The sequence below is a fragment of the Lycorma delicatula genome, chromosome 1 (assembly GCF_047948215.1).
Source record: "Lycorma delicatula isolate Av1 chromosome 1, ASM4794821v1, whole genome shotgun sequence".
NCBI classification, from domain to species: Eukaryota; Metazoa; Arthropoda; class Insecta; order Hemiptera; family Fulgoridae; genus Lycorma; species Lycorma delicatula.
Genome location: NC_134455.1, coordinates 103,431,552 through 103,444,387, shown reverse-complemented (window position 1 = coordinate 103,444,387; position 12,836 = coordinate 103,431,552). Strand labels below are relative to the sequence as shown.

General features: G+C 30.8%; 1 protein-coding gene across 2 annotated transcripts in view; it reads left to right on the top strand.

The window, feature by feature from the left end:
* Naprt (nicotinate phosphoribosyltransferase) overlaps positions 1-12,836 on the top strand; it is a 150,112-nt gene that overhangs the window by 104,613 nt on the left and 32,663 nt on the right. For both annotated transcript variants that reach the window (XM_075358641.1, XM_075358649.1), the window contains one exon: positions 10,568-10,761. In XM_075358641.1, the coding sequence (XP_075214756.1) occupies positions 10,568-10,761 (194 nt within the window). The remainder of the gene's footprint in view (positions 1-10,567; positions 10,762-12,836) is intronic.

Below are 12,836 nucleotides of genomic sequence, written 5' to 3'. Positions count from 1 at the left end.
CACATGGATTTGGTACTAACAAATAATATACAAGGATAAGTCAAAAAGTAAAGGGAAATTTTGATTTCCCACCCAGTCACATGTATGGCAGCAATGATTGTTCTACTATAACTCATAACCTCTATCAGCTGTTCATTGTAAGTATTGTTTCATTGTTTGCTATTTGTGACTGTGTTTAAAATGAGTGCTTTGTCGGATTACACCAAGGAAGAAATGAAGAGTGATATGTTTCCTCAGTACAGAAGGGGTGAAACCAGCAGAGATTATTTTTTGAATGCAGCAGCAGTGTGGAGAGAGTTGTTTGAATGGAAGCAAGATCTACGATTGGATTGATCACTTCAAAAATGGTAGGATTTCTCTCTGTGATGAACAATGAGAAGGTAGGCCTTCCACTTCAAAGAAAAATGATTCTAAATAATCGACCAATTACAGTTGATGAGATTGCAAGCGAATTGATATAAGCCATGGCAGCATTTTCAATCATCTATGATTCCTTAAACATTTGAAAAGTCTGTACTCTCATCCATGTCAATCGACCAGCATCCACAAAGAGAATCATCTGAAAATTTTCCAGAAGCTTTTGAAACGTTACAAAGGTGAAGGAAATAATAACTGTTATAGGTTCTTAAGCAAATAATAACAGTTTATGAGACATGGATTCATCACTTTGAACCGAGTAAGTAACAAAGTTTAGTGTGAAAACATCCTTCATCTCCCACAGCAAAAAAGTTAAACTCAGATGTCTGCAGGAAAGGTGATTATGATGATATTCTGGAATATGGAAGGTACACTTTTTGTTTACTTCACACTTCAGTAAACAGTGACAACTACTGTGAACTACTGCGTTTACTGAAGCAAAAAATTGAATCCAAAAGTATGATTTTGCTTCAGGACAATGCTCAACCTCATGGACAAAAAAAAACAGTCCTATGCCTTTAAGATCTCCGTTTTGAGCTCCTGGACCACTTTCTGCACGGTCTGGACCTGGCTCCAAGCAATTTTCATCTTTTTTGGCTCATTAAAAGAAGAATTACAAGGGAATCATTATCGATCTGATAAAGAGGCCATGAAGTGGTGAAAAAGTTTCTGTACACCAGACCAAAAACTTTCTTCTGGGAAGGAATTCAAAAGCTTTGTTAAAAGAATATATTTATTAATATGATTTTTTTTTTAATTTCACTTTACTTCTTGATTTGCCTTCATAAATTACATTATTGTATTTGTAACAGATAAGAATATTCCATCTCTTTCACTACTTTAACCTAAATTCCTTATCAGTCCCTCTCCTAGTACAACCATTATTTCAATCATGGTATTTTTAGAAAAATTATCTTCAAATAAACCTTTACATAGGTTCACAAAATGAACAATTAATCTCCAACATGAACTGAATTGTGATCATACAACTTTTGATTCATTGAACATGCTCATGAACCGTTTAACCCCTCTTACACAGTTAGGACAGTGTATTCATCATATTCAAGAATTAACATTTGCATATATCTGGGCTACCTGCCTCCCAAAATGACAACAGTTGGTTCTGGGTATTAAAGTAAACACTGTTTCTTTACAGCTTGATGATGTAGTGTTTCAAGGAGTAGTATCTTGAAAATTGAAGGATGGAAGTATGGTAAAATATCAGTTGCCTAAAACATATTTAAAAGCTCACAGAATTAATGATTGTATATACAAATATACTTATGCTGTCGATGTTTATTAGCGTAATGACAGTAGCAATTTGTTTTGCTTGAAAAAAAAATCAAAGTGATAGTTACTTGAAAGGGTATTACTTACTAGTTTATTTTTTCTTAAATTACATTTTGAAAAGTAATTTGTAAACAACATTGAAATTACACAATTTTTAATTGTGTGTTTTATGATTGTTTATTAGAAATTACATAAGATTTCTCAAGAAATCTTTCTTTCATTGATTTCAGTTTTTATTTCTTTGGAAAACAATAGAAATATAATTTCCATTGCATGAAGATATTAAGTTAATTTGGCCTTTTTGAGAGTAATTTGGAAAAATATTTTATGAAAAAAAATGTTAATGTAATTTTTGTTATCAAAAAGGTCATTCATATTTTAAGGTTAAAAAGCCAGTTATTTTCAATATCCATTATTAAACCTTAATAAGTACAAGTTTTTTGTAGTATTTGAGGTAGAAATAAAACAAGCATCTGTACTAACAACTTAATTTCAGTAATTCTAACTAATCTAAGAAAATCATAATTTATCTGATTATTTTTACTTTTTTAGATTTTCATTGAAAGGAAATTTTTGTCTTTTTGAATACCTATTGATTGATTTTGTTTGTCCATTATGTGAACTAAATGTATTTGTCAGTCATTAATATTTTCCTTCTAGAGTTTATTTTTAATATAGTCTCAGTCTCTAAAAACTTTATTTTACAACTATTCTACTTTTTAATGTAAATATATTAAAATTCTTTTATTATATATTATTTATTTATAGCCATTATTAAGCACTATTATTTGACTTGAGTAAGTATAATAACCACCAAAAACAGAATAATAAAGAAAGTTTTATTAAATAATCTCATTTAATACAGGAACACTTCCAAGTGTACCTTATCATTATTACTAATACAATACAATACTTATTACTAATACAATATTATTAGCTGTTATATAATATTGCATGATACCATGATTAGGGTGCAGTATAGAACTGACAAAAATTAGTTTTGAATGAAGGTTGGGTCTAAAGCCCAACTGTTCATAGATTAATGTTATTACAGGTCATACTAATTTAATGGTATGTACAAAATCATAGTACAATATTATTTAAAATTTTTGTCTGAATTTTAAAAAGTATTTATCAATAATGTGAGGCTATCCTTGAAAACTCTCCTCTAAATGAGGCAAATATAATTAAATTAAATATTCTTTATTATTTCATTTAATTTAATTTCAAATTATATGTATAATTTTTATTTTACTTAGATGCTTAAATTATTATTGAAATAATTTGTATGTTTATTAGATGTTTGGTATTATTAATCGAAATATGTTTGGTATAAATGGTTTATTAATTCTAGAAATATACCACTTAACAATAGAATAAAAATTGATTTAAGAATTTAATTTGGTTATGTCAATCTAATGATACTGATTGTAATCAAAATTTAATTAATGTGAAATGTTTCAGTGCCATTTTGTAAATTGTTATAAAAATGTTGACACTTTAAAGATTATATATTTGAATTAATTCAGTGATTGATTTTTTCATTACATAGCAATGATTTTTTTATTTAAATTTTTAGTTTTGAAACTTTTATCAATTCCTTTTTGCGTTAACATTTTATTTGCAGCATCCTAAATTTCATATATTGCAATTTCTGTGTTCTCTCATAGAATTTACCTTCTGTACCAAATTAACCCATAATATAGAGTCTTTGTTATGACTTAGAGATATTATTCAAAATACTTTAGACTAAGGACACAGTATTTAAAGTAGTTGTAGTAGGTACATTAATAATTGTACTACTGTACAATGTATTATTGGTGGTAGTATTATAATTTTTTAATTAATGTTTAAACTGATCATGAATAATTTGATGGTGTAATATATTTTAGTAGAATATTATATTATTTTTTGTAGTTAAATCAAGTTGGTGATTTTTGAGGTAGACATTAAAAAGAACTTTGTTTTTTCATTAGATTTTTATGTGAACTTTGGGAACAATGTTGATCTTTGGCAAATTTTCACCAATTAGCTGGCTGGCTATCTTTTCTATTCAGAATAACACAAAGATTTAACTGCTTATTATGAAAATCACCCTGAAACTTTTACAAGCTTTGTAACTGGTATTAAATATGTTTTCCAAGGTCTTGCACACTTTTTTTCTGTGATTCATGTAAGGTGTTATAGATTATATTTACATTCATCTTAAAAATGTCCAGATGAGCATACAAATTTACAAGCAAAAGTATTTATATCTGATGTATCATACTAACTTTTACCAGTGTTTTTTGTTACCAGAATTATTTTAAGTTCTGCTCCAGTCTGGAATGTGTAATATACTATCTACTGTATATTCTACTAATTTAGATATTTAAAAATAGAGAAAGGTTCTTCAGAGTATAAAAACCTCTTTCATCTAAAATGTTTTCAGCTCATTTAATCTTATCCTGTGACACAACTCGAAAGCTTCCATGTCTTGTCTTTCTGGCTTTCCTGTTTTCTAGTGTCTCATTATGTAAAAAATTATTCTTTCCATATGAATGTTTTGAAGTTATTTTCCAATTCCTAAATATAATTTCAATTCTAACATGTGTATCTTCTACACATGAAAATTTTTCTAACTTAAACCAATCTTACTGACTTATTTTAATACCTTTGTTACTCTAACTGTCCTGTTTAATTTTACCGCCCAAATAATACACTTGGTGCCAAATGTAAAAACAATAAAGTACTTTTTACTGTTGTGTTTTCATAAGTAAGGAAATAGTGTCTGATGTAGGATTCATTTATGGCAGCTAAACTATTGCATTGTGGGTGTTGTTGCAGCATTGTCATTACATTATTTCTAGGCATTTGTCATTGCTTTATTTCTAGGAGTATACTGTAATTACAGTAACTGTGTTGTTGCTATTATTGATCGGTTAACTAAAGAAAATATCTGTGTTTGAGCTGTTATAATTTTATTAAAAATTGTAAGTTTATAAGATAGATCATTGTAAAGCATCAAAAGAAAAAGAGTAATTAAAAAAAAACTAATTCAATACATGCCTGCTGTATCATAGCAGCATATTATATTCATGTGTTGATGTAAATCACTGTCCAAAGATAAAAATATTGCTTTTAAATCTATTCTTACTTACTATAAGAGGAATTTTATCACTTTACATTGTCATGGTGTGTGTACTTGATTCACTTTAGCATGTAATCAGACTCAGAACCTACAATTATTTTAAAGATTTCTTCTCCATTGTGGTTAATTTTGTTTTTATTGAGAAAATTCCTTAAGGTATGACCAATAATTACTTTAAAGATTTTTTTTTTGTCTTCAGTCATTTGACTGGTTTGATACAGCTCTCCAAGATTCCCTATCTAGTGCTAGTCATTTCATTTCGGTATACCCCCTACATCCTACATCCCTAACAATTTCTTTTACATATTCCAAACGTTGCCTGCCTGCATAATTTTTTCCTTCTACCTGACCCTCTAATATTAAAGCGACTATTCCAGGATGCCTTAATATGTGGCCTATAAGTCTGTCTTCTTTCAACTATATTTTTCTAAATGCTTCTTTCTTCATCGATATGCCGCAACACCTCTTCATTTGTCAATTTATCCACCCATCTGATTTTTTTCTTCCCTGGTACTGCGACAGTTTAAGTTTCACTTCCATATAAAGCGACGCTCCAAACATATACTTTCAAAAATTTTTTTTTTGACATCGCCTGTGCTGTTTGGCATTTTATATCACTCCCGCTTTGTCCATCTTTAGTAATTCTACTTCCCAAATAACAAAATTTTTCTACCTCCATAATCTTTTCTCTTCCTATTTTCACATTCAGTGGCTTCATTATTTCTGCTATATTTCATTACTTTCGTTTTGTTCTTGTTTATTTTCATGCGGTAGTTCTTGCATAGGATTTCATCCATGCCATTCATTGTTTCTTCTAAATCCTTTTTACTCTCAGCTAGAATTACTACAACAACAGCAAATCGTAGCATCTTTATCTTTTCACCTTGTACTGTTACTCCGAATCTAAATTGTTCTTTAACATCATTAACTGCTAGTTCCATGTAAAGATTAAAAACTAATGGGGATAGGGAACATCCTTGTCAGACTCTCTTTCTTATTATGGCTTCTCTTTTCTAAAGATTTACAGTCTTCAAAATAATGAATGAAACAACATGGAATTTTAGGGGTTAAAAATAGTATAAAAGACATTGAAGTAAATTAAAATAAAATATTTTCTTGAAGTTATGGAAGCTTGGGAGAATTTAAGCTGTTATATATTACTTCTATCCATCAGATAATAAAAATATATATCTTGTTTTTTAAAGTAATTCTGATTGAAACTGTGTAAGAACAGGCTTTAATCTGTATTTATTGATACGTAATATGATTTGTTGAAATGGTAGTAAAATTTAAAATATAACAGCTCAAATTCATGTGTTTTCATTCTTAACTAAACTATAATTAAATATTAGTAACTTATCCAGTTGCTTTTACCTTTAAATATTAAATATACGGTGCTGGATTGATGGTTGGAGTAGCGCACTGATAATAGAATACCTACCTTTGCTGATTGCAGAACCAATCTCCTAAAAATAATTATACATGTAAGTTTAATATGGTTTTTTCTACAATTGATTAAACTTTATTTCTTCACATGTTTTTATTTTTGTTCATTCTGTTAATATTATTATTTTCATTGTTTTATAACATTTTAAGTAATATTAATTTTCGTACATTGTTCACATACATAATTATTTAATGTTAATTTTTTTTTTGAAAAATTAAATTTACTTAAAATACCTCATTTCTGCAGTTTTCTTGCCGTAATTTAATTTTAAAACATGTAATTATAGTTTACAAGAGATATATATATATATATATATATATATATATATATATTTTTAGTATAACATTTCTGTAATGTACTTCTGGTGCATGATTTATTTGTTGTAGTTATTTATATGCAATAATTTTCATATACTTGATTATGGGCAATTTTGATTGATATCTATTATGTCTTGACCTCAATATTTATTTTTAAAGCGGACAATAACTGTTTAGTTGAGGAATAGTCTAACAAAGATATTATTCTGGTGAGAAGTGTAAGATGATTAGAATTGTCCAAATTGAATATATATTATTATTATTTGCTATCTGAATAGTAAATCAGTTAGAAAATATATAATTTCAAAAAAAATGGAGTATTTGGTTATGTTCACTATTCATTATTATACATATATATTTAAATGAAGAACTTTATAAAACTGTTATTCTGCTTTTTTAGGGGTAAATTTGATCATAAATATGTGTATGATCTAGCGGTTATTTGCTTCTGCATGCTAATGTGATTTGTGTTAATCAATCATTTCACTGTAACATTAGATATGAATTATACAAGGCATGTTTTTTAATTAAGGGCTGTTTTGATATAAAAATTGAAATAAGAAAAATAGAAAAAACTATTATAACAAAATAAACTTACATATGTACAGTATACTATTTTCCTACATATTCACCATTTACTGCAATACAGTTTTAATATATGCTTATCAGCTTCATTATTCCATTATTGAAGTATTCTCCCGCCTGTGATTTAAACCAATTAATTACTACTTTGCTTTGCAGTTCCTCTTAATCTTTAAAACTTCTGAGATGCAAGTCATTGTTTTAAACTGAGAAAAGGTAAATAGTCACTCTGTGCAAGATCCAAATTGTAAAGCAAGTGTTTGAAGATTTCCCAAGAAAATCTTCAGTTATTCACTGATTTTGTTTCCCGTGTAAGTTCATGCGTTATCGTGGAGAAATAAAATCCCGTCAGTTAGCTTCCTGCACCTTTTGTTTTGAATTGAACGTCTTAAGTTTTATAAGCATGTCACAGTTTGTATCAACATCAGCAGTTCTTCCACATTCAAGAAATTCAATCAGCAGTATCTCTTTACCGTCCCAAAAAACCACAACCATAAGCGTTTTTACTGAACTTTCTCGCATAAAACTTTTGGGCTTAGGGGGATGAATGCTGTCATTGTATTGATTACTGCTTTCTTTCAATATTTGAATAAGATATCCATGTTTCATCACTGGTCACAATGTGTTTCTATAAATCATCCCCTTCATTTCATAGCATCTCAAAAATGTTTGAGCTGCTGCAAGACTTTTTTCTTTGTGTATATTTTATCAACATTTTTGGTTCCCGTCTGGAACAGAACTTTCTGTAATCCAGTTTTTCAGTTCAATTGTCATAAAAATTACTGATCCCAAAACAAAATTAAATTCAATAATTGAGAAACAGTTAAGCCTTCTGTTTTCATAGATTTTTGGATTCACATTTTCAGTCAATTCATGTGTGATGACAGTTGGGCAACCACTGCATTCTTTGTCGTGAACATTTGTGTTCTTCCTCCTGGAAACAGATGACACCATTGCCAAACTTTACCTTTGCACATAACACTGGGTCCATAAACATCGACAATCTCTCTGTGGATATCAACAACAGATTTGTTTTTCACAAATAGATACCAAATTACTGATCACACTTCACAACTCGCTAAATTATTTGTTGTAGCACTCATTTCAGCCAGGCTATATGCAGCAGCTAATGTGAGTAATAGTTACCTATTGTTGCAAACAGATGATCGTTGATATAAATAAACATCCTATACTAGCTTCATTAATTTCCACCACCGCAAATGGTGGCAAATTGAAATCGGCCCTTACTTAAAAAATACACCTCGTTTATTAGAGTTGGTGTCATAATTTCCATCTTATAGTATAAACCTTTTCTATTGACAATTTTAATGAGTACTTCAGGTAGTTATTATTTTTAAAAAAACTGTATTGTAGAATTCTCTTCAATAGTGGAATGTAGATTCTTTGTATAGGGAGAAGTAAAGAGAAAAATAAAGTTTATACAAATACATATGTACTTATTTCTACCACTGCAGTAGAAATAAGATGGTGATGATGATACAGAGAACTGGACAGAAAAATATCATTCAAGAATTCTTGTACTGCATGTACAGGATGATTCAAAGAAACGGGAAATTTTGAAAGTTGTGTTGGTAGCTGTGGGCGATTGGTACCACTTGATAAGTGGCGCCAGCCTCTCTAACCTAGCCTGCCATTTAGTTGTCATGGATCCTTGGAGTGGTGTGCAACGTGCATTTGCTATCAAAGCGTTTTACAAAAACAATGACAGTGTGGAGGGACTGCGTAGAGAATTTCGCCGTCATTTTAATCTGGGACGGCACGACCGTGTTCCTTCAGCACATGCAATTAAAACATGGATATCTAATTTAGAGAAAACTGGTTCGGCAATGAAAATGAAACCTCCAGGCCCTGAGCGAACCGTCCGTACACCACAGAATGTTCAAGCTTTACAAGATGCTGTCACACGAAGTCCACATCGGTCAATCCGTCGTCACTCAGCATCTTTACAATTTCATAGTTCAAGCGTTCGAAGAATGTTTGTGAAGGACTTGCAGTACCATCTATACAAGTTGCAGATCGTCCAGGAACTGAAACCGAACGATGCAGTTGTGCGAGCACAATTCTGTAATGTAATGCTTCAGAAGATAAATGATAACGAAGAGTTTGTTCACGAACTGTGGATGTCAGACGAAGCGAATTTCCACCTCAGTGGATTTGTTACAAAATTTCAGATACTGGGCACAAGAAAATCCTACGCAGCTACACCAGCGTCCGTTGCACATCCAGAAAGTGACCGTGTGATGTGCTCTGTCATCTTACGGTGTTATAGGCCCTTATTTTTTTGAGGATGATAACGGTCTTGCGATTACAGTGACGTTGGCTCGTTGCATAGACATTCTTGAAACCTTTGTTGTGGAACAACAAAAGAGATTTCCACCGATTCTTAACACAGCCTTGTTTCAACAAGACGGAGCAACGTCACATACTGCACAAATATCGATGGCAGCTGTACGCCGATTGTTTGGACAACGTGTCATTTCACGAAATGATAACATTAGATGGCCTCCCAGGTCGCCTGATCTCTCAGCTTGCGATTACTTTTTGTGGGGTCACCTTAAAAGCAAAGTGTTCCACAGTAGACCTGCTACAACGGAAGAACTGAAGGCAAAGATCCAAGAAGCAATTACGGAAATTCCAGTTGAGATGTTACGTCAAACCATGAATAATTTAACGAAGAGACTTCATGAGTGTTTACGTAGAAGAGGAGGTCACCTGGAAGATGTCATCTTTAAAAAATAAACTAAAATGTATGTATCCTAAAATGGCAACATTTGTACAACTACATGAAATAAAATTCATTTTCTAAAAAAAGTTTTTCATTAACGTTATTTAATTTTTTAAATTTCACGTTTCTTTGAATCATCCTGTATATGTGTTTTCGTCCATTTTTGGTTTACATAAAATTTTGGTAACACCAAAAAGATGTGATAATGGATTCTTGAGTCAGAGGGTGGCTTCTGTGATAACAAGTTTTCTGTTATAAGTTGTACACATAAACTGTTACATAAATTATGTTTTTATATGTACTAAAAGAAAATGTAAGTGTCACTCTGTGTGTGTGTGTGTGTGTGTGTGTGTGTGTGTGTGTGTTGTGTGGTGTGGTGTGTGTGTATGGGGTGTATGTGTGGTGTGGTGTGGTGTGGGTGTGTGTTGTGTTTGTGTGTGTGTGTGTGTGTGTGTGTGTGTGTGCATGCACGCAGTGTATATATATATATATTATGTATAATTAAAATTATTTATTTAATTATGGATATTTAAAAAAATTAGTTATAAAAATTCATTTTTACAAAACTTAAAAGTTATTTTCTTTGAATAGTGTAATTTTATGGTTAAAAATTTATCATTTGTATGGTTTTATAACAGATGCTGGTTGATAGGAATACTGGTCAAGAACGAGATCTGCTTGAAATCAGCTTAAATTGGCGAGATAAAATTTTTTCATTACTTGGAACATTAACCGATGAAGCTTCAGATGGAGAATTAGCAGCTCTAGTCTCTTTTGCGCTGGCGTTCCCTGATGGATTCATGGCCCTTGTTGACACTTATGATGTTAAGAGGTGAATAAAACAATGAGATTTCTACCTTCCATGATGTATTTTAATTATAATAGCTATTGAGTACTTCTATTGTACCTAATTAGTATTTTCAATTAGTTGTATACAATGAAATACTAATTAACATACATAATGCAACAAATAAAAATAAAAGGAAAACTCATTAATATATCTTTATAAACGTTTTTTTTATTCTGCAGTAGATTGCAATACACAGAACATCAACAGTTTGAACTGATTGTGATCTAGGTCTGTTAAACTTTCAGTTTGTGCATTTTTTCTCAACTTAAACTTTTAAAATAATAGAATATTATTAAATACACTGGGAAACAAAATTAAATTTTTTTCGGCAAGAGGAAAAAATATATATATAAACCTTCAATGTTATCAATACCTTCAACATTATCCTTCTATATAAACTTCTGATTTCACTGATAAAATATGATAAATAAACACTCTGATTCCAAATATGTAAATAGATTTTTTCCACTGCCCATCATGTTTTTTTAATATGTGGGTAAACTGAAAGAAATGTAAGAATTTACATGCTTGCAGGGCACTATTCAACTTATCTAAAATGTGGTAGTTTTTTCCTTATCTGCTTGGCATCTGGATCATCCCTCTTTAGTGTCCAACAATAATTTACGATCATTCTTGCACCTAATTGTTGCTTTACTGTATCTGTTGATTGAGATTTGCTGGTGGAAGCTTGTCACTAATGATGTTGGGAATGTCCAGAAAGAAATCCTGTGTGAATGCAACAAAATGAATTTTTAGAAACATTATATACCCCATGTGTTAGTATGACTGTAATAATTCAACCACAATGTGACATAATTGGAGAATTTATGATTTGCTGAAAAAGATTTTGCACAGTATTTTTAAATGGCGTCCACACTGCCTTTTCAATTTTGCTTAAAAGTTCTTCATCACTTGCACGAGGAAATCTTTCTTACAAATATTGAAATCGTACATCATTTTTGTTTATTACTTTAATAAAGTTTTTGTAATGCCCTAATTTTATATGGAGTGGATATAGAAGAATCATTTCCAAGTTAACTAGTGGGGATGTACATTTTTCTGTCCAGGTGTAAGTGCTTCATCTTTAGTCATTCCTTCCTGATACAATGATTGGTCTTGTTCCTGCTGCCCTATTTGTACAAACTATAACAAAATTTAGAGTAGCTGAGCTCTGAACCCATTAATAACGCAATGACTTTTAAATCACAACATACAATCCAACAGTACTTTTGTACAGAAGTTTTTAACAGGATTTTCATATTGTCGTGTGTTTCTTTCATGTTAGTTGCATAAGTTAATGGTGCAAAAGGAAATCTGTTGCCATCGTGTAAAAGATCAGCCTTTAAACTAGTTTTCGAAGAATCAATGAATAGTCTTCATTCTTTAAAGTTGTATTCATGATGAAGTGCGTCAGTGACACTACAAATATTTATACAGTACACTATTTTCTTCAGAATATAAACCTTGAAACCCTTCATAACAATTATGAAAGAAACACACTTTAATGTCAGTTTGGAGAAGATTCCAGCCTTTTAGCCTAAATTTGAAAAGTTTGGCTTCTTACTTCGATATATTCAAATCCTGAACAAGGTCATTGAATTCACTTTGAATTATCTGATGAAATTCACAGGAATTGGATTCTGCTTTAGAAGTAGGATCATGCTGCTCCCCATGTTGAACTGAAGTGGCTACCTCATATTCTCACTCATCTTTTAAAGGTAGGTGTGTTGGCAGATGTGGTAGAGTCCTCAAAATGAAGTAGGCAATTTCATACAGACAGTAAATTAAGGTACTGCACTGTGTTTGGATTTACTGTTTATCCCTTTTGTCTTTGTAATGCAGAAATAATAATCTAACAAATGGTCTTGTGGTTCACCACTTCGTTGGTATGGCAAAACTCATGTAGCATTGCCCTTAACCCAGTCTATTGGATGTTTCACACAGGTCAAATAATAGATGTGAGTGGCACAGTTCATATCTTTATCCCCAAATTTACAGACAATATATTGTTCATAACATTTTTTATTAACTAGTGTTGTAGTTCTTTTAATATCAAA